General features: G+C 34.8%; 1 protein-coding gene across 1 annotated transcript in view; it reads left to right on the forward strand.

Annotated features, from left to right (window-relative positions):
• The window catches only part of LOC149209499 (tubby-like F-box protein 3), a 51,842-nt gene extending 49,573 nt beyond the window's left edge, over positions 1-2,269 (forward strand). Inside the window, exons 3-4 of the mRNA XM_089396380.1 lie at positions 908-1,037; positions 1,226-2,269. Of these exons, the coding sequence (XP_089252506.1) occupies positions 908-1,037; positions 1,226-1,895 (800 nt within the window). The 3' untranslated portion in view covers positions 1,896-2,269. The remainder of the gene's footprint in view (positions 1-907; positions 1,038-1,225) is intronic.
• Positions 2,270-24,224: the final 21,955 nt, after the last annotated feature.

Consider the following 24,224-nt stretch of genomic DNA (forward strand, 5'->3'; position numbering starts at 1 on the left):
GCAGCAAGTGTGGTGTGTTTGGGTCAATGTTGTGACTAGATTTAGATCAGTTCATGGTGCAGCAATATTCATGTGCAGCAATGGTACTTGGTGCAGCAAGTGCAAGTGTGGCAGCAAGGTACAACAGTGCTAAACATTGGGACAGCATGTGTGGCAGCAAGGTACAGCAGTGCTAAACATTGGGACAAGCAATGAGACAGCATGGTGCAACAATGGCACATGGAGCAGCAATGATACTTGGTGCAGCATATTGAGGTGCAGCATGATGATGAGGAGCAACACAATGACAGGTGCAGCAAGGCGATGGAGTCACCTTGGAAATTCAGTTGAAGCAGCATGTCTTCCACTGAGTTCAGCTACCTCATGTATCATCTTCTTAGAGATGATCTATGCTCTTATTTAGATAAGTCAAAGTGTTGACTTCTATTGTATATGTACTGTCTCGCTCTCTCTTTCTCTGCTGAACTATTGAAGAACATATAAGAAGAATTGATCAAGGGTTTTCCACATTGGGGTTTGTCCTTGGCTAGCGCCACATCTTGTGTCCTCTTGCCTTGGCTTGTCTTTTGCGATCTATATGGTTATGTTCTATCTGCAATTTACTTTAATGCTGTTGTGATTGCTAATCTGGAAAATAAATTGAGCTAACTGAAAATTGAAATAAATTGCTCTAAGCATAGAACACACCTAAAATTAACAAGGGATGTTAAGTCTGTGACATATTATTTTTATTTGATTTACTTGTAGGAAATGAGTGGTCAATTTCTCTCCCCTCAAATTTTTGTTGTGGAAGTGTTGGGTGAAATGGGTAGTAGCCTCGTGTATACAACTTTTAAAAATAAATATGCAAATTCTGAAGATGCAGGATAAACAATGGAGACCTGACCTTTGAGAACTATCTTTGCAGCACTTTCTGAAAATGGAAAATTTCTTCTTGCGGCTCGGAAATTCAGGCGGGCTACAAGTACAGAGTATATTATTTCTCTTAATGCAGACGATATGTCAAGGGGTAGCAATACATATGTTGGAAAATTGAGGTCAGATGCTTCTAATTTCTGTTCTAAAAGTGCAATGGTTCCATGGTGATATATCTTGGAAGCTTCTAAAAGTGCAATGGTTCCATGGTGTTTATATCTTTGAAGCTTGCTCGATGGTTTTATCAGTTTCTTTTTCCAGGTTCTCTGAACTGTTAATTATATTATATTTTTCTCCCCTGTTTTTGCAGGTCAAACTTTCTTGGTACTAAGTTTACAATATATGATAGCCAACCTCCTCACAGTGGGGCAATTGCATCAACAAGCCGTGCAGGTCGACGGGTAGGAGCAAAGCAAGTTTCTCCAAGAGTTCCAGCTGGTAGCTATAATATTGCTCACATTGGCTATGAATTGAATGTCTTGGGAACTAGGGGTCCAAGACGGATGCAATGCATCATGCATTCTATTCCAGCTTCTGCTGTGCAGCCAGGAGGCAGTGCTCCAACTCCTGTTGAACCTTCGGTCACCAGTCTAGACCAGTCTCTTGCATCTTGTCCTACTTTTGGCTCCAAGTCGTGCATTTTAGAAAGTTCATCTATCTCTGAGCCACTTACCGGTAGCAACTTGAAAGATGAACCATTGGTTTTAAAAAATAAAGCGCCAAGGTGGCATGAGCAACTTCAATGTTGGTGTTTGAATTTCAAGGGGCGTGTGACTGTGGCTTCTGTTAAGAATTTTCAGCTTGTTGCAGCACCTGAGCCTAATCCATCGGTTTCTCAGAATGATTGTGATAAGGTCATACTCCAATTTGGAAAGGTTGGAAAGGACATGTTCACAATGGATTATCGCTACCCGCTCTCAGCTTTTCAAGCTTTTGCCATATGCCTTAGTAGTTTTGACACAAAACTTGCTTGTGAATAGGGGAAGATCAGTCAGTTTGTTGACAGATAGGCTCAGGTTGATGCAATATAGTTACTTCAAAGTCTGAAGGTTGGGTCGTATTTTGTATAATCATCAGTGTTTCATGGTGTTTAGCTACTAGTTACCACAATATATAACGCTCATGAGCTTGGTGATTTAGAAATAAGGTAGGCAGGCATCTGCTACCCCTAGTTGATGCCTTTATGCTACCAGTAGCAACTGAAGGTAGCATATACTGTTGATGTATGAGGAGCCACCAGTCAGTTTCATGTGGAGGTGTTTGGCATATTCTGTATTATTGTACATAGTTGGTTTTGTACATTTCCAGGAATGCAAGGTCTATTTATTTATTGAAAGATACATCGTTGGTTCAAGCTCAGAAGATATATTGATTAATGCTGGCATCTCTAGAATATGTTTTATGCTGGCTTTTCTAATAATATGTTTTATTAGATTACAGATTTGGCATCTCTAGAACGTGTTATATTATAATTTCAGATTGCAGGTAGCACTGTCAGGCAAAACGTTTGTAACCTTTCATACTTTTAAATTTGTGGGGGAGGGTGGTGGAGGGGTCATTTTGGGATGACAGAAAATATCAAAATTTACCAGGGGATCAAGTTTGGGGCTAAACCATTTTATTTTCTGCAGTGGCTGAAAATGGGGACTCAGTGTTTCTAGCACAACTGGAAACCTCGTCACACAACCAACATATTGATTTTAATTTGAAGGTGATTTGCAAAGTCACCCAGGAGCACCATTGTATGGTTTGAAGTTCGTTCTTTAGTTAATGAATTCCTTCCCAACTACCATGGCATTCTTAATGAATTTGAAGTTCGTTCTTAATGAATTCTTGAGTTAAATATTCGCCATCGCACTCATGGCCAAAGTTAGGACATATTGGTTTGGATCATACTCCCAGGCACTGGGAACTGTTGTTACCGATGTGGACTTCTCCTTGATGTGAACAACCCAAACCATGGAGAAGATGTAGGTATAGGATAAACTAGTTTTACATTTTTTTTTTTCAAGGTGAAATCAAATAATCAATTATTTCATGAATGGGAAAATAAATAAATAGAAATGGAAAAAATATTTAACAAAAGTTAAAAAAATTGAAATGGAAATATAAAACAAAAAGACTCTTAAGATACAAGACAGATTCAACAAATATGCAAGTCTTTTCATTGGAAAAATTTATTGGGATTTCTTAGACTTCATTCTAAACGTCTGGGAAAATTTCATTGGGATTGGTCAGACTTTATTCTAAACCTATGAGACTAGGAATTGGTTAATTTATAAGTAATTTCATTGGGATTGGTCAGACTTTATTCTAAACCTATGAGACTAGGAATTGGTTAATTTATAAGTAATTTCATGGAATTGGTTAATTTAAAAGTAATTATCATATATATTTTTTTGATACAGATTTAGGTTGGTCATATATGTGTGTAAGAAAATATTTTTTTAATATATGCATTTTTTTAATATATGTTTGAGAATTTCGATACAGATTTAGGTTGGTCATATATATATATGTACAAAAATATTTTAACACATGTTTATGTTTAGGTTAGGTTTGTCATAAGAAGACATTTTTTTAATATATGTTTAGGTTGGTTATATATATAAAAGAAGACAATATTTTTTTAACACAGATTTATGTTTAGGTTGGCCATAAGAAGACTTTTTTTTAATATATGTTATTTCTTTTTAATATATGTTGAAGATAGGAAGTTTTCTTAATTAATAATTTAGTTTATATCATTCATATATATATTTATTTATTTATTTGTATTTTTTATTTTAAGATTTACAAAATTTTAATTATTAATTTAAGAATTTTTTATTATTATATTATGTTGGTTTGTTTATTTTTTTGTAAGTTTGGTAGGATTACATTTTTATCATATCTAACTTCTCATTTTGATCGGGGGATAGTACAAGATTTGAACCCAAGGCTTCTGGTTTGGTGAGACTTCATTTCCACGGCAGTTGCCAATTGAGCTACTCCAAGTGGACATTATTTTTTTTAAAAAGCTTGGCAGGACAATACATCTTCATCATGTCTAATATATCACCGTGATCGGGGCATGGAATCAAACTGATGACTTCACATCAAGGAGTGCCTTAACATGGCACCCAATCACGGTCTATCCAAGACCTTGTGAATTATTTCTTATTTTTATTAATTGAGAATTTTCAATATGATTTGTGTACAGCTATTATAAGATTGTTAACCAACTTTCTAATATAGTATTAAAAAACATTCCAAACTTTCTTAGAATTTGACACAAATTGATGAATTATTGGTGCCTCTTACTATGAGAAAATTGATTTGTTATAAAATTTTAATTTTGAAAAATTGTTATAATTATTAATAAATTTTAAAGAGTTTACGGAATAAGATTATTAAATATTTGTTAATTTGGTTTTAACTTGCTTTCCAACTCAAGAAGATTGCTTTGACAGGGGATTGTTGGTAAGGCTTAATCATTAAGGGTTGTGGTTCATGAAGAGTGATGAGGCTGAATTGGATTTATATTATATAATTTATTATTATTATTTATGTAAAGGTAATGATATTGAATGTTTTATTTTAGTTTCAAAATACGAAAGTTGTTTATTACAAAGATTCTGTAATTATATTTTTTCCTATTTAGTCACAATTTTTATTTTTAATCAAAACAAGGTGTAATTTCTTTAAAGGTATCATTTTTCCATTGATAATTTCATGGTGATAGGGGATTAAGCTATGTTACACTTGGTTTTGGTATATGAGGATCCATGCCTAATGTGTTTAGAGAGGCTCCCCAAAACTTCAAGGATATAGTGCAACTTTATGGTTTGTTGGCGGTAGGAGATGGAAACCATCTTGTGAAAGAGGTATGGGCTATCGATTCCACCCTTGTTATTTTCAAGTTTTGGACACCACTATTCAATCCTAGCAGGGAACACCTTGATGTGGTGCTAGTTTGGGTTCAATTTCCTAGCTTGCCATCCCATATGTGGAACCCTCAAAGCTTTGAAAATCTAGGGAATAGCTTGGGGAGTTTCTTGGATGCAGATTACTCCTTTAAAGAAACAAAATACATGTCAGTGGCTCAGGTTTTGGTAAGTTTAGGCCTCTAGAAGAAGTTTCATGAAACTATGAATATTGGGAAGGGCACTATCAGATTACACATTTTCGACAATGAAGGTCTTCCATTCAAGTGTAGGAGGTGTTGAATTTTTATAACTATGGTCGGTAGTCAAGTTGACTCGAAAAACAATGAAAAGAAGAATATTTGAAATTTAAAATTGAATTTATTTTACCTCGAAAAGTCAAGTTAGCTTCTCCAAAGGTCAAGTTGTCCTAGCATGGAGTCACACTCATTCAGACCTATTTCATTGCGCAATCAATTCAAATCACATATACACATATTCTTTTCACTTGTGGGAGTTTAGAAGAATGAATAATGAGGCAACATACTTATTATTTTCGTTGGGAAACATATTGGAGTTTTTGAGGAAAGTGTAGGAGGCTGAAATTTCTCAGTTTGACCAGGTTTGACCTAAGTTTGGTTACTAATCAATTTGACTTTATTTTGACTGGAAATTTTAGAGTGTATCTCTTATTGAATTGGATAATTTCTCTAAGAAAAGGTTGTTCGCTTTTTCCCTAGAAGAGCGTTTTCCCAAGGTACAATTTGTCTCTCTTGTTTGGCTGTCTCTTCATGATCCTATTCTCATCATTGGTTTTAATATCAAATTTTTTCTATGTATACTTGCTTAATGATGATTGTGACATAAGATAAACTAGTAAAGAAATCATTGGAAGTAATTACCAGTATCGAAAATCATGAAAAATCAACATGCTATCAGAGCTATGGTGAAGGAGTAGCCTTGAAGAAGCTAGCTTGTTGCCACAAATTTGAAGATCATCCCTAGAGGAAGCCCTAGTCCAAACTCTGATTGTGATTACTCTAGTTCAAATCACCATCTATCCGTTCACAAGTGCGAGTAAGGAAACCATATGGGGTAGAATTTGAAGTAAGATTCATGCTTGTTTTCAAGTTAAATTTGAAGCACATAGTTATTTGTTTTTAGGAGTCTGAAAGACCTCAAGTTTTTTACTTGTTTTATCTTTTGTGATAGGGTAGAAGTATTGAAATATGTAAGTAGGCCTGATCGATTTATAATGACATATGTAATCATGATTTTATGTATTTAATGAAAGCAGAAAAATAAATTTATTAATGTTGTTCTTGAGGCATGGGTTTCATGCTCAAGAAAATTTATTTTATAGGTCAAGCTCCCATTTAGAGCTTCTAGGGATTGTCATTGGGTCATTAAGTCATTGTCATGTATGAAAGACCCATTTGGGGCATGTTACATATTGTAAAAGAAATTTTATCTGAGTCAAATAGAGTCAAAGGACCCTCCAAGACCTTGTCAAGATTTAAGCAACAAGTCGGCCTACCAAACAGTGACAAGTCAACCCACAAGCAGTGGCATGAAGCCTAATTGACCTCATTTGTTAGGGCGTCAATCAAGTTCATTTTGAAGCTCAAGAAGTTTGAGAAAATCCAACAAAACAGAGAAAATTAAAGGTTAGAAGGGATTGTTTTTGGTTCATTTATCTCACACGTGCAAGACAATTAGGGATACTTTATGCAATTGCGAAGATCAAAGTTGCAGTCACTTCAGGGGTCGAAAAATCAGGCGTCTAAGATCAGTTTTCCAAGTCGAATTGTGAAGGAAGGTAGAGAAGCTCCAACGAAGAAGAGAAACCCTGCAAATCTACCCTAATCGGTGCACAAGTGGAATCTCATAAATTACAAGTAGGCCAAAAATTGCAGGCCTGTGATAAGAGGCTGAAAATTGAAGAGAAGCCGAAATCAATAGTGTTGCAGGCAGTTTGAATAATGTTGACTTGGAGGAAGAAAAGTTCATCAAGGGAATAATTTTGACCTGGTCTTGATCAAGGGTTTATGTCTTGGAATTTGTTAATTGAAGGTTTATAAGAAGAGAAAAATTCTTGTGGCTTTTCCTCTTGGAGGGTTTTTGGCCCTAGCTGATCGCCTATATCTTGTGTCCTTTGTCTTATTGTTCTTTATGGTTTAGTAACTATTTGATGAAGAAAACACTAATAATAAATAAGTGGAAGAAGAAGTTAATCAATTTAAGTAAAAAAATATCACAAATAATTATCAAAAGAAAGAGAATCATCTAAGGTTGTTGCCCCTAGATTCTTCAACATGGTATCAGAGCTAAGGTGACAAGACAAGGAAATACATCTTAAAGAAGGACACTCAAGGGTTGAAGCACTAGACTATCATCAATAGCCTCAATCATCAAGAAGGACTACTCATCTCAAAGGCTCCACAAGGACAAAGATTATATCATCACATCGAAGGAAGTTACTAAAGAAGACCTCAAAGCCCCAGTTTGTTCAAAGAAGGATTCTACACTTGAAACATTCTTGGGAACCTCACACAATCATCACCTCGAGAAGGAGGAGACCTCAGACCCTACCTCTACTCAAAGAAAGGATGACTACATAATGGAGCATCTTGAAGGATCTACATTAAATAAAATCTAGGAGAAAGGCGTTGTCATCATCATCATCAAGGAACCAAGGTGATATCCCTCTCTTTAAAGGATCACTTTTGAAGGAAGACATTGTTGAGAAATCTAAGGGGCAACAAGTGTAAGTGTTTTCTCTTACTTTGATAACTGCTTGTGATGTATTTTTACTTTACTTGATTAACTGATTTCCTTTATTATTATTAGTGTTCTATATCATCAAACAACTACCAAATCATAAAGAACAATGAGACAATAGGACAAGATATAAGCGATCAGGCAGGGCCAAAACCTCTCCAACTGAGAGGAAAACCCACCATAATCCTTCTCTTCTTATAGGTCTTCAATTGACGAATTTCGAGATCTATGATCCTTGCCCAAGACCCTCCAAGGCCAAGTCATCCTTCCTTCTTGATGAGCTTTCCTTACACAACTTTCAACAACAAACTTTGACCTTCCAACAACTTCTCCAACAACTTCGACCCCAACAACAATTCCTGCAACTTTGACCTAGAAGCTTGAGCAACTTCGACCTAGCAACTTCACAGCTTCGACCTTGATAGATTTAGAATTTTCAACCTAACAACTTCACAAGTTCGATCTAGAGGCAACTTCACAACTTCGCTCTTGCAGCTTCATAGTTTCGAACTTGCAACTTCACAACTTCGATCTTGCAGCTTCACAACTTCGACCTAGAGGCAACTTCACAACTTCGACCTAAAGGAAGATTCACAACTTCAACCTAGAGGCAACTTCACAACTTCGACCTTGCAACTTCACAACGATGCAGCTTCAGAATTTCATTTAGCCCATAAACTGTAGAGACCCTAACGGAAGAGAGAGAGAGGCCCAAAAACTTCGATCTTGATCTTCTTCTTCGTCCTTTTCCAATTTCTATCTTGAGGAGATCAAACTTGCTTGAGTGAGTGTGCAAATGAGTTTGAATTCCTTCTTATTTATAGGCTTGTAAGGGGTACGAATAACTATCTTGAGGCCAACTTGTCCCTTCATGTAGGACGACTTGATCTTTGTGCCATGACGAGGTCTTGGAGAGTCTTTTGACTCTATTTTGGCTCAATACATTTTTCTTTACAATATGTAACATGCCCAAATGGGTCTTCAATACATGACAATGAATCAATTGAATTTATGACAAACCTAGAAGCACTCAATGGGTGCTTGACCTAAAAATAAATTTCCCTTGAGCATGAAACCCATGCGTCAAGAAAAAATTAATAAATTTATTTTTCTCTTTTCATTAAATACAAAAAATCTTGATTACATATGCCATTATGAAGACCGAACCTAGTTACATATTTCAACAAACATCTTCATCAAAATCAAGAAGGCATAAAATTGAAGATATTGTCATAAAAAGTTCAAGACATCTTCTATTATCAACATCATCATCAAAATCAAGAAGACATAAAGTTGAGTATCTTCACAAGTAAGTATCTTTAGTCCACATATGAATCTATCAAAATGAATTCATTTTGCAAGGAAAGAAACAAATTGGTTGGGTCAGCAAACTTTATTTCAGGGAAGAAGAGGACATATTTGATCCTCATAGAAAACGAAATCATTGATCATGTTAAGGGTTCAATCACTAAACCTCCAAAGGAAGAAGCTCAAGATCTTGCAAAGTACATGAAAGGGGAAGTAAGGGCTCAAATGATCCTTATAGAATCCATCAAAGATCCATTCATACCATATGTATCAAAGTTGGAGAAATCAAAAGAAATATACGAGAAGCTAGTAGAATTATTCTCCATAAGTACTGCTGGAGAAGTGATATCATTAATACAAGAACTCTACAAGATGAAGATATCAAAGGAAGATGGAATAGCCTCATACTTTATGAGGGTATAAAAAATGAGAGACCAACTATAAGAATTGAGAGAAATAATGTTCGATAAAGAAATGACCACCATAGTGCTCAATGCACTACAAGAGGAATGGGGTAAATTTACATCAAGCATTTATGGAAAGAAGAAATCTAACCAATTCAATGAACTTTGGTCAGTATGTAAAATTGAAGAAACTAGGTTGAAGGAAAAAAGTGATTTAGGATCAAACGAACAAGTTCAAGCATTTGCTGCCATGGCTAGGAGGAAAGGAGAGTTTGGAAGATTTGGTCCTCAGAAAAAGAACAAGAAGGATATGCTGAAAATCCAATACTATGGCTGCCATGAATATGGGAACTACAAGGGAAATTTTCCTAAACCAAGAAGGACAATAACAAAATAGGAAGGGAAGAAGCCCATATCACCTAAGAAGTGGAAGAAGTTGAAAAGAAGAAATCAAAGGAGGAAGTAAAAGATCTATACTATGATTGAGATAATCTCTTCCACCAATTTCTTTTTAGTTTTTGTAAAATATAGCTATCATGGTAGGAAACATTATAAACATCATAGGATGCATCATCTTAGGGGATGACATACGATTGAAGCAAGAGATCATGACATCATTATAGATGCTTGAAAGATAGACGAAGTAGAAAGCAATCATCATAGATAAGAAGTAGCTCTTGGTAACATCATTGAAAACATAAGGAGTAATTATGGGTAGAAGAAAGTCATCTAGCATAGAGTTAATCATACATCATCATCATTAGAAAGGAGCATTTGCAGGATGAGGATAACCAGGATCCTTCGTTGGAATATTCATTAGAAGGTTCACCACTCTTGGGATAAGCAAGTGTCTCGCTAATAATTACATATTGTATGGGATCCATGGTTTAAGAAGGATGATGGTTTGATGACATAATAATGCAGCGTAATTGAAGGAATTTCAAGCAAGGAAAGGGAGTTTCTGAAGGAAGCCTAGATGACTAAAAGAAGAAAAGAGGTATGTATGCATGTATTTGGTTGAGTCATGTCATATGGTTGCATGGGTAAATGCTCTATCTCATGAGCATGATCAAATAAAAGGGATCTCTTCCTTTGGAAATATGCATAAAGGCATGGTTCACATATTGACTAGATGAAATCAACATAATATGTCCTCATATGGAATATGAGGTGGTTGACATAGATGAAGTAACTATGAATGAAAGTTATTGGGAAGCAATATGTGAAAAAATAAAGAAGAGATTGTGAAAGGTGCAACTATGGTCACGTGGAAAAAGGAAACCAACATCCAATGACTAGAAAAATTGTCCATGACATATCCATAAAGAAGGCATGAAGACCCTGATAAAGTTTGTGTTAAAATTTCACTGCTTAGGGATACATTTCTCTTAGAATAAATCATATCTTTCAATTCTGTTTGAACAACCTATAATAAAATTTCATTTCTAACAATTCTAATTTGACTTTCCAAAAACAGTGAGTCACATCTAGATTTGGAAGTGCCTTTCAAAAAATAAAAAGTCATGTCTAAATGATAAATGATGATCTCGACATATGGAATCCACTTTAGAATCAAATCAGTCATGATTATGCAAGTCAAGAATTAATATTTTTATCCTTATTAGTATTATTATTATTATGATACTATTATTTATAAAATAGTCTAAAGTCATTCACCTTTAATGGATTAATAAAAACAAATTCTCTAATGGAATAAGTAAAATAAATTGAGAATCTCTTAATTGGAAAATCGAACCTCTCTCTTGGAATAAAATAGTAACTCCACACTTAAGAGAATGTAACTCTCCCTCTGTAATTCAATGTATGGCAAAAGTGTAACTCCTCATTAAATGCACTTGTAACTTCCTCATTCAATTCAGTTTGTAACTCTCACCAAATATTCTCTCATGTTTAAGTGTAACTCTCTCTCTCTCTAATTCGAATTGTAACTCCTCAAGACAAATGTACCTCTTTGTCTATTCTTGGGATGAGTTACACTTCTCCTCAAGTAAATCTTCCCTCATGGAATTTGATTCTCCTATTATTGGCTCAAGGCATGAATTCATTTTGTAACTCCTCTCCTTTCTCATCTATTTAAGCAAGAGTAAGTGAGAGTTGAGTGAAGCATGTTCATTGTGAAGAAGTATAGCTAATGTTGAGTGTGTGCAAGAGAAGCATGAGAGAAATTGAAGAGTAAGAACAAGCGAAGCGATAGAGCAAGTTTGAAGGACAATATCTGATAAAGAGGAGATCTTCAAGCAAATAGCAAGAGAACTTCAACTTCAAGTTGATTAGGCATTGGTGACTTTATTCATTCTCATTCTCTCCCTTTCTCTTTGTACTCTGTTGAACAATTGAAGAAATCTAATAGAAGAAGAATCGTTTGGGTTTTCCCCCTGTGTTTTTTCCACTGGTCGTTGGATCTAGCTCTCTGTGTCTTATATTTGTGCTTGGCTATCTTCATATGATCCTTAAGTTTATGTTATATCTAAAATTGCTGATCTGAAAAGTTTTTAAGAAGAAATCTGCATTCTAAGTAATTGCAACAACATAGAAAATTCAGTTTTCTGCAAATTACATTTAAATTTTTGCAAAATAAATTCAGTTCCATTCAAATTTATGTAAAGTACATTTAGTTTTATGCAAAGTACATTCAATTTTATGCATAAAACTTTCAAGTTTATGCAAATAATTTTTAAATTTCTGCATAGAAATTTCAGGTTTTAACATGGTATTAGAGCCTTAGTGAAGATAAGTCCAAGGACACTAGAGATCACCTGAAGAGACCCCACTTGCTGCCTAACTTTTTTTGATCAAGATGACTTCATCTTACTTCAAGGTAGAGGATAAACTGAATGATACTTTAATATTTTGTCTATGGAAAGCAAAGCTAGATATCACTCTTGAAGAACATGAAGTTTTGGAGTATGTTGAAGGCACATTATCTAATCCACCAGAGAATTCAAGTGTTGTTGTCAAATCCAAACATAAAAACGATGAAATCAAAGCTAGGAATATTATCCTTGATTCTCTTAGTGACCATCTCATTACTTATGTTTTTAGTTTGAAGAAAGCTAAAGAAATGTATGACAAACTAATTGGCATGTTTGCAATTAGTAACTTGAACCAGATTATTGCTTGGAAGAATCAACTGAAGGACATCAAGATGAATAGATGAGAGACAGTTGAAGCATACTTCTCGAGAATGACTAAAATCAGGAATCAACTGTCAATAGTTGTTGAAGTTGTACTCGACAAAGAAATGGTGTTGATTGCGCTTGGAGGCCTTTCTCCTATTTGTGAGACTTTTAACACCACCATCAACACTATTCCCACGTTTGATGAGCTCTTGGGAAAGTGTATCCAAGAGGAGGCCAACATGATATCTAGAGGAAGAATTTCACATCATGAAGAAGGAGAACCTACTGCTTTTACAATCTATGACAAGAGAAAGAAAGGTAATAAAAATAAATCTACTTTCAAATCAAATAAAGGGAATATAGACATGTGAAAAGTTAGATTCTTTAATTGTGAAAAACATGGTCACTTTGGTCGTGTATGTAAAGAAAGAAGAGCACCTAGATTAAAAAACAAATCTGATTATATAAAAGATTCTTCTGAAAAAAAAAATGGCATCCTAAGAAAAAAATATCCAAGATATAGAAATAATGTAGCAGAAACACAATCATAATATTTTCTTTTTATCTGCTCTTTCCATTTCTTCTTCTGCAGATTCAATTGATAGTTGTTTAGTTGATAATGGTGCTTCAAATTTTTTCACTGGTTACAAAGAAGCACTCTATAATCTAGTTGAGAGGGAGACTAATTTAAATGTTATCCTCAGAGATAATTCTACTCACCGAGTTAAAGGTTATGATTTAGTTTCATTTCAATTAGATGATGAAAAATCTATTTTTTTGCAAGACGTTTTGTATGTACTTGGTTTGAAAAATAATCTTGTATCCATATTTTCTCCAGAAGATAAAGGAATGGAATTTTCTTTTATTAATGGAAAGGTTCTAACTAGGCCTTTGAACTCAAGTATCAGAGAATCCTTCACTCTTGGATCAATATCTGAAGGGATTTACAAAGTCAATGGTAAACCCATTCATGCATTGGTCCATGATACCGATCTTTGATGTGAGCTATGACACATAAGATTTTCTCACCTACACTACAAAACCTTACCTCACGTAAGGAATATGGTTTCTGGAATTCCTGATATTAGAATGGATCATGAAGGAGTTTTACAAGGATGTGCAAGTGGAAAGCATATAAAGGGACCATTCCCTTTAAGCAGAACAAAAACTAGTTAGGTACTTTAGCTCATACATTCTAATTTATGTGGACCTATGCCTGTTACTTCTCTTGGTGGCTACTTGTATTTCATGATTTTTGTTGATGATTTTTCTCACAAGACATGAACATTGTTTTTGAAAAAGAAAGGGGAAGCATTTGACATGTTCAGAGATTTCAAGGCTTTGATTGAAAATCAAACTAGAAAGTTGATCAAAGCTCTCAAATATGATAATGGGGGAGAGTTCACCTCTAATGATTTTAATGATCTTTGCAAAGACACTAGAATAAAGAAAGAAACCACTGTGCCATACAATCCACAACAAAATGGTGTCGCTGAGAGGAAGAATAGAACTATTATGGAAGCGGTCAAAGCGATGCTGCATGATCAAAAGTTACCAAAGTTTATGTGGGGCGAGGCTTCAAATACTGTTGTTTATGTGCAAAACATAAATCCTCATCAGGCCTTAAACAATAAGGCTCTCGACAAAATATTCACTGGTAAAAGGCCTAAGATGAGTCATTTGAGAATATTTGGTTGTCCTATATACTTCCATTTGCCAAAAAAGAAGAGGAACAAGCTGAAAACTTGAGGTAAGAAAGGTACATTTGTTTGTTATTGTGATAATTTAAAAGCTTATAGAATTTATGTACTTGGTCAAAGAAATATAGAGTTTAACAAATACATAACATTTGATGAAGATGCAACTTTTAGAAAAGAAAGAGACTCTCCTCCTCCTACCATTGTTGAAAGACAAGCTATTAATGAAAAAGGGGTTGCATCTGAGTCTGAACTGGAACCTGAGAATGAGCTTGCTGATAATCCAATGGGTTCCATGGATCCTTTAGATGCTCCGCCACATGATCCTCATACCAGAAAGAGACCACTATGGCTGCAAGATACCTTGCAAGATGCTGAAGAACATGTTGCCCCAAGAGGAACGTTAAGAGAAGGTAAGAAGCCAAGTCAGTTTCAAGGGTATGTTATTTCCATGAGAAACATCATTCAAGCATAACCATGCACCTTTGAAGAAGTTGCAAAAGAAAAAGTCTGGAAAGATGCTATGACTGAAGAATATGAGTCCATCATCTAGAATGATGTCTGGGAAGTGGTTCCTAGACCTCAAAGTAAATCTGTTGTCACTTCCAAGTGGTTGTTTAAGATTAAACATGGTGCATATTGTAGTATAGAAAAATATAAGGCTATATGTTTCTCTCAGAAAGAGGGAATAGATTATGATAATCTTTTTGCACCTGTAGCTCAATATACTACTATTCGATCTGTTGTTGCCTTAGCAGTAAGCCAAGGATGGAATCTTCACGAATTGGATGTGAAAACTGATTTCTTGCATGGATTCCTCAAGGAAGAGGTATTTTTGGAACAACCACAAGGCTTTGAAGAGAATGACATGGAAACTTATATATGAAGATTGAAGAAATCCTTATATGGGCTGAAGAAAGCTCTAAGAGCTTAGTATGCTCACATTGATAACTACTTGATAAAGCTTGGTTTCACAAGAAGCAGTGCAGACCCAAACCTCTACTTCAAGACAATCCAAGGTATACCTTTGATTTTGGTATTGTATGTTGATGATTTATTCTTGACAAGAGGAGACCCTCTTATACTCTAGTGTAAGAGGGAGTTGGCTTCTGAATTTGAAATGAAAGACCTTGGTTTGATGTACTACTTTCTGGGTTTAGAGGTCTGGCAAAGACCTGGTAAAATTTATCTTTCTCAAGGAAAATATGTTTTTAATATTCTTGAAATATTTTCTATGGTAGAATGTAAGTCTATGCATACTCCTATGGAAATGAACTTTAAGAAATTATGTGGAAAAGCTGCAGGACCTAGTCTAGCAAATCCCACAGAGTATAAACAACTCATTGGTGCTTTGATGTTTTTGGTAAACACTAGGCCTAACATATGCTTTGTTGTAAACACTTTAAGTCAGCATATGATTGATCCCTTTCATGCCCACTAGATTGTTGCAAAACATGTACTCATATAATTGCATGGAACTATCAATCTAGGATTGAAATATACTGCTAAAAATGTAAGATTTCATGGATATAGTGATGTTGATTTGGAAGGTAACTCTATTGATAGAAAGAGCACTTCCGGGTGTTGCTTCATCTTGGGATCTGGCATGATCTCTTGAATGAGTAGAAAAAAGAAGTCTGTTGCACTGAGTATAACTGAAACTGAGTACATTGCTATTAGCATGGTTAGTTGTGAGATAGTTTGGCTGAGAAATATTTTCGGGGAACAATTTGAGAAAGTTCCAGACATACCAATTATATATTGTGACAATAAGAGTGGGATTCGTCTTACAGAAAATCCTGTGTTTCATGAAAAGTCCAAGCATATTGAGATAAAGTATCACTATATATGGGATATGGTGCAGAGAGGAGCACTGAGGCTCCATCACATCTCCACTGATGATAAGATAGATGACATTATTACCAAGCCTTTACCGAAAGGAAAGTTCTTGCTTTTTAGAGAGCAACTTGGACTTATGGACGTGACTCTTTTGGGAAGTGGTCACAACTATTCGAGAACATTGAACTGCCCTTCCCCCCTGTCAGAGCTCACATGATTAGGGAATGATGCCAAAAATATATTAAGGATGAGGGACCTCTTGTGTAGTGTGTGCCACAAGAGTAGGCCTCAGTATACATCCGACCCACAGTATGGGATGTGGGAAAAGCCACCTATCTGTCCAATGATTATAAGGAGACTTGTTTGTGTGAATTGTCTAGGATGCAGGTGTACACCACTTGACACTTGGTTGTGTTTGATTCTTGTCTATGTGACTTGTTTGAGTCTTGTTTATGTGATGCATGTGTTCTATCAACTAATTTTTTGATATAAAAATTGTTTGAGTGTAATCTTTATCTATGTGACATGTGATGATCCTTTCATTTCCAAATTGTTTCAAGTGGATAATTCTTCTTTAGATTGCGACGTCATGGTTACAGATGTTACAAAACAAATTTGAACTGAGATGAATGAAAGAGATCAAAGGAAGCAAATATCTTTGATGCGGAAAGAAATCCCCCCCTAACTGGGAGGGAATGTTAAAATTTGACAGCCCATGGATGAATTTCTCCTAGAAGAAATCATATCTTTTAGTTATGTTTGAACCGCCTATAATAAAATTTCATTTCTAACAATTCTAATATGACTTTCCAAAAATAGTAAGTCACATCTCAATTTGGAAGTGACTTTCCAAAAATATAAGTTCATGTCTAAATGATCAACGGTGATCTCGACATATGGAATCCACATTAGAATCAAATCAATCATGATTATACAAGTCAATAATTAACATTTTTTATCCTTACTAGTATTATTATTATTATGACACTGTTATTTATAAAATAGTCTAAAGTCATTCACCTATAATGGATTAATAAAAACATTTTCTCTCAAGGAATAAGTAAATTAAATTGATATTCTCTTACTCGGAAAATCGAACCTCTCTCTTGGAATAAAATAGTAACTCCACACTTAAGAGAATGTAACTCTCCCTCTCTAATTCAATTTATGTCAAAAGTGTAACTCCTCATTAAATTCACTTGTAACTCCCTTATTCAATTCAATTTGTAACTCTCACCAAATATTCTATCATGTTTAAGTGTAACTCTCTCTCTCCCTAATTCGAATTGTAACTCCTCAAGACAAGTGTACCTTTCTCTCTATTCTTGGGGTGAGTTACACTCCTCCTCAAGTAACTCCTCTCGCATGGAATTCTATTCTCCTATTATTAGCTCAAGGAATGAATTCATTTTGTAACTCCTCTCCTTTCTCACCTATTTAAGCAAGAGCAAGTGAGAGTTGAGTGAATCATGTTAATTGTGAAGAAGTAGAGCTAGTGTTGAGTTTGTGCAAGAGAATTGTGAGAGAAAGTGAAGAGTAAGAGCAAGGGAATAACTAGAGCAAGTGTGAAGGAAAATATATGATCAAGAGAAGGAGATACTCAAGCAAATAACGAGAAAACTTTAGCTACAAGTTGATTAGGCATTGATGACTTTATTCATTCTTATTCTCTTGCTCTCTATAATCTACTGAAGAATTGAAGAAATCTAATAGTAGAAGAAACATTTGGGTTTTCCCCTAGTCATTGGACTTAACTCTCTATTTCTTATATTTGTGCTTAGATATCTTCACATGATCCTTAAATTTAGGTTCTATCTAAAATTGCTGATCTGAAAAGTTTTGAAGAAGAAATATGCATTCTAAGTAATTGAAACAACATAGAAAATTCAATTTTCTGCAAAGTACATTCAGTTTTCTGCATAGAACTTTCAAGTTTCTGCAAAGTATTTTTAAATTTCTGCATAGAACTTTTAGTTTTTAACCGTTTGTAAAGAAAGGAGACCCAATGGTAGATTTGATCCTCTTAGAAAATGAAGTCATTGATCATGTTAAGGGTTCAATCACTAAACCTCCAAAGGAATAAACTCAAGCTCGTTCAAAGTACGTGAAAGGGGAAGTAAGGGCTCAAAGGATCCTTATAGAATTCATCAAAGATCCCCTCATACCCTATGTATCAAAGTTGGATACATCAAAATAAATATACGAGAAGCTAGTAGAATTATTCTCCGTAAGTATTGCTAGAGAAGTGATATCATTAAGACAAGAACTCTACAAAATGAAGATATAAAAGGAAGATGGAATAGCCTCATACTTTATGAGGGTATCGGAAACAAGAGACCAACTACAAGAAATGGGAGAAATAATGTCCAATAAATAAATGACCACCATAGAGCTCAATGCACTATCATAGGAATGGGGCAACTTCCCATCAAGCATCTATGGAAAGAAGGAAGCTACCCAATTCAACGAACTTTGGTCATTATGTAAAATTGAAGAAATCAGGTTTAAGGAAAAAAGCGATGTCAGATCAAACGAACAAGTTCAAGCATTTTCTACCATGGCTAGGAGGAGAAGAAAGTTTGGAAGGTTTGGTCCTCAGAAAGAGAATAAGAAGGATATGTCAAAAATCTAATGCTATGGCTGTCATGAATATGGGCACTACAAGAGAAATTGTCCTAAACTCAAAAAGAACAATAACAAAAGAGGAAGGGAAGAAGCCCATATCACCTAAGAAGTGGAAGAAGTTGTAAAGAAGAAATCAAAGGAGGAAGTAAAAGATCTCTACTATGATTGAGATAATCTCTTTCACCAAGTTATTTTTAGTCTTTATAAAATATAGATATCATGGTAGGAAACATTATAAGCATGATAGGATGCATCATCTTAGGGGATGGAATATGATTGAAGCAAGAGCTCATGACATCATTATAGAAGCTTGAAAGATAGCTGAAGTAGAGAGAAATCATCATAGAAAAGAAGTAGCTCTTGGTAACCTCATTGAAAGAATAAGGAGTAATAATGGGTAGAAGAAAGTCATATAACATAGAGTTCATCATACATCATCATCATTAGAAAGGAGCATTTGCAGGATGAGGATAATCAGGATCCTCCATTGGAATCTTCATTAGAAGGTTCACCACTCTTGGGATAAGGAAGTGTCTCGCTAAGAATTCCATCTCGTATGGGTCCATGATTTAATAAGGATGATGGCATGATGACAAAAGAATACAACATAATTGAAGGAATTTCAAGCAAGGAAAGGAAGATGCTGAAGGAAGCCTAGATGACTAAAAGAAGAAAAGAGGTATGTATGCATGTATTTGGTTGAATCAAGTCATATGATTACACGGGTAAATGTTCTATCTCATGAACATGATCAAAGAAAATGGATCTCATCCTTTAGAAAGATGCATAAAGGCATGGCTCACGCATTGACTAGATGAAATCAACATAATATGTCCTCATATGGAATATGAGGTGATTGACAAAGATGAAGGAACTATAAATGAATGTTCCTAGGAAGCAATATGTGAAGAAAGAAATAAGATATCGTGAAAGGTGCAACTATGGTCACATGGAAAAGGAAATCAACATCTAATGACTAGAAAAATTGTCCATGACATCTCCATAAAGAAGGCATGAATACCCTGATAAGATCTATAAAGAAAGGAGACCTAAGGACAAATTTGGTCCTCATAGAAAATGAAGTCATTGATCATCATGTTAAGGGTTAAATCACTAAACCTCCAAAGGAAGAAGCTCAAGCTCTTGGAAAGTACATGAAAGGGGAAGTAAGGGATCAAAGGATCCTTATCGAATCCATCAAATATCTCCTCATATCTTATGTATCAAATTTGGAGACATCAAAAGAAATATAAGAGAAGCTAGTAGAATTATTCTCCGTAAGTACTGCTGGAGAAGTGATATCATTAAGATAAGAACTATACAAGATGAAGATATCAAAGGAAGATGGAATAACCTCATACTTTATGAGGGTATCAGAAATAAGAGACAACTACAAGAATTTGGAGAAATAATGTCCGATAAAGAGATAACCACCATAGTTTTCAATGCACTACCAGAGGAATGGAGAAATTTTACCTCAAGCATCTATGGAAAGAAGGAAGCTACCCAATTCAATGAACTTTGGTCATTATGTAAAATTTAAGAAACTAGGTTGAAAGAAAAAAGCGATGTAGGATCAAACGAACAAGTTCAAGCATTTGCGCGATGGCTAGGAGGAAAGGAAAGTTTGGAAGGTTTGGTCTTCAGAAAAAGAACAAGAAGGATATATTGAAAATCCAATGCTATGGTTGTCATGAATATGGGCACTACAAGAGAAATCATCCTAAAATCAAGAAGGAAAATAACAAAAGAGGAAGGGAAGAAACCCATATCACCTAAGAAGTGGAAGAAGCTAAAAAGAAGAAATCAAAGGAGGAAGTAAAAGATCTCTACTATGATTGAGATAATCTCTTCCACCAAGTTCTTTTTAGTTTTTGTAAAATATAGCTATCGTGGTGATATGCCTCCAAATTAGACATAAATTAAGGCCCATATGACCATCCTTCAACATATTAAACCTCTCTTTTTGCATTAGATGACATATTTTTAACTTTAATATATTCATTAGGAAGGTTTAGAGATAATTACATATTTGTGCCTAATATTATTTATTTTTGTAGAATATTGTGAGAATATTTGGCAAATTATGAAGATTTGGAGGAGGAGATAATCTAGGGACTTACTCCCTGCTATAGGAGGATAAATATTTGATAATAAATGAACAAAATATCATTAAATTATTGATAAATTTTGGAGCTCCAGTGATTGAGAAAATCTAGGAATGCGATCCCTGTCATTTAATACAAATTCTTAGTGTTGGGAACTAGATCCACTATTTGAGGGATTTTCGAGGGGAAATATTCTTCTTTGCAAGGAGAATGATTCCCCATTAATTTGTATAAGTACCAGATCATATTTTCCTCTAGGGGAAGGTATTTATTAGTCTTCTTGTGGAGAAAAAGTGTTAGTTAGCAACTCCACTTTCATTTCTAGCAGGGATGTACTTGGATTGATTCAAATAATGAAGTTTGGTGCAATTTTTAACTTCCAAAGCTTGGTTTCCTTCATATGACTCTTAGTTTCCATGGGATTGGCCATTCAAGGAGCCTTAGACCCCTCTTGTACAATTTATTTATTTCCTTTGAATGTCTTTTTCACTTGCATGTCTTATCTCTGCATTTACTATTCATACTTATTTTGTTGCATGTTACATTGGATAAATGATTGAAATGAGTTGTTTTGAAGGTTATTTACAAATTAAAAATCATGATTCATCCTTAGAACAACTTTTAAAATTCATATTCATCATTGATCTACTTGGATTGGTCTACTAGTTCATAAATCTAAAATTTCTGGAAATCCCTTGTATCAAAATAGTAGTAATTTTCTACTATTTTTTAGAACGTGTTAATGAGCTCCATTTGAGTTGATTCTACATGTATTAGGTCATAAAAAATTCAAATTAATAATTTTTTTCACCCCATATCATTTTCACTTGATTAGGTTAGGAATTTTGTAGGTTAACTAGCTCACTAGTTCTTGAATTTCTGGTTTTTATAGTAGTAATTTTCTGCTACTTTTTGGCACGTGTTAATTGGGGTATTTTGGAGTGATTCCACTTGTAATGGAGTCTTAAGACATCCTAATTAATAAAAAAACTTTTCCCATCCCATTTACATTTGACTTACTTGGGAATTCAACAATTTTTCTCACTCTTGTAGCAAAACAAGGTTTCCTTTAGTACTCATGTAGCACATGTAAACTTGACCAGATTTTCTCCAAAAACTTGGTTTTTGTCCCTTAGGCTTAAATAATTACCTATAGGATTTGGAACATGATTGATTAAGACCAACATTTGCTTCTTATCCATTTCAATTCACCTCTGCAGTTATGTTTAGTGGACAAATTCATTACTTGAAGAGCATAATGATGATTTTCATGAGTACTTCATGAAGTACCTTATGAAATTTGTTGAAAATATATATTTTGCATGCAGTGATCAAAGAAATATTTCATTATTAGGTTTTGTTTCATACATATTAAGCTAGGGTTTCCATTTCCAACATTGTTATTTCTATTGCATAGACTAGGTTTCCTTTTTAGTGCAACTTTTACATTTTGCAATTAGGCTAGTGTTTGATTTCATGATATTCACTTCATTGCATCAGACCAATGAAAGAAGGACAAATTGCATGATCTACATATAGTTCCGACACCTCTTAAGTTTGTACAAACCTCGAGTTGATCATTTAAGTTGGTAGCCTTGGGAGTTGCAACATTCTTGTTGCAATACTTAGGCTCATCACATGGTAGGAAACATTATAAGCATGATAGGATGCATAATCTTAGGGGATGGAATACAATTCAAGCAAGAGATCATGACATCATTATAGAATCTTGAAATATAGCTGAAGGAGAAGTTAGTCATCATAGACAGGAAGTAGCTCTTGGTAACCTCATTGAAAGCATAAGGAATACATATGGGTAGAACAAAGTCATCTAGTATAGATTTCATCATACATCTTCATCCTTAGAAAGGAGCATTTGCAGGATGAGGATAATCGGGATCCTCCATTGGAATATTCATTAGAAGATTCACCACGCTTGGGATAAGCATTTGTTTCACTAAGAATTCCATCTCGTACGGGTTCCATGGCTTAAGAAGGATGATGGTATGATGATAGAAGAATGCAACATAATTGAAGGAATTTCGAGCAATGAAAGAAAGATGTTGAAGGAAGCCTAGATGACTAAAAGAATAAAAGAGGTATGCATGCATGTATTTGTTTGAGTCATGTCATATGATTGCATGGGTAAATGCTCTATCTCATGAAAATTATCAAAGAAAAGGGATCTCCTCCTTTGGAAAGATGCATACAGGCATGGTTCACATATTGACTAGATGAAATCAAAACAATATGTCCTCATATGGAATACGAGGTGGTTGAAAAATATGAAAGAACTATGAATGAAATTTCCTCGGAAGCAATATGTGAATAAAGAAAGAAGAGATTGTGAAAGGTTCAACTATGGTCACATGGAAAAGGAAATCAACATCCGATGACTAAAAAAATTGTCCATGACATCTCCATAATGAAGGCATGGAGACCCTGATAAGGTTTGTAAAGAAATGAGACCCTTGACATTGAAATTATTGGAGATGTGGTTATTAATGTGTAGGATGGTGATGTTGCAAGCAAGATGTCATGATGAAAGGCCATCAAAAAAGGTAACTTTAATATTTTTTGAACAATATCTGGTTGGATTGATATAGGGATACCGAAATAGAGTTGTACATGTCACCCACAACTAGAACTTATGTGGTTGGTTGAAATATCGTAGAGGAAACATGACTTGGAAGAGGACGTTGTATGAAGAAAATCTAGATGTGGATTATAATATCACTTTCCGATGAAGAAAAAAGATGACATGACTAACATGGTTCGTGAAGGAAAGTGATGGATGGATGATGCCCTACAAAGAAAATATGAAGGCTTCATAATGTTTAAGAATAAATTAATGAAATTGAAAGGAGAAGCTCTATAAGCAGCTAAAGGTCCCATGATCTCCACCAAAGGTAGAAAGATGTTATTGAAAACAAGTCCCTAGTTAAGAGGGATCTTGGAAGAAAGTCCCTAGTTAAGTGGGAGCTTGGAAACAAGTCCATGGTTAAGAGGGAGAATGGAAAAATACCTAGTTAAGAGGGAGCTTGGGTACATTCCTTTTATAGGAATGGAGATATCTTCCCTGAGGAAGAGATTGAAACATCATTATTTTCTTCATATTATGTAAGAAAGAATCGAGGATTGGGTAAGTATATGGAATATGATACTCTTTGAGGATGAGGTAGGGAATCCAAGATAAGAGTAGTCATAGAGGATAAATATTCTTTGAGGGTTGGGAATTCAAGATAAGAATAGCCTTGGGAGGACATACCCTGTGAACATCTTGGTGGGGTATGTGCCTTGAGAGACAATGATGATGGCGTTTTTCAGTCATTGGTCTCTACAACATTGTGATATGATCTTATGGAGAGATATAGATGTTAGTCAAGGCCTTGCTATGTGACAATGCTGGTTGATATAATGCTAAATAGATGTGTTACCAATCTGACCCTTCTTATGAGAATTATTCAGATTGAGAATGTCTAAGTACCTTGTATGGATTATG

This window comes from Pinus tabuliformis, chromosome 1_2 (genome assembly GCF_031772625.1).
Source record: "Pinus tabuliformis cultivar Carrire ecotype Pingquan chromosome 1_2, CPIR1, whole genome shotgun sequence".
NCBI lineage: Eukaryota > Viridiplantae > Streptophyta > Pinopsida > Pinales > Pinaceae > Pinus > Pinus tabuliformis.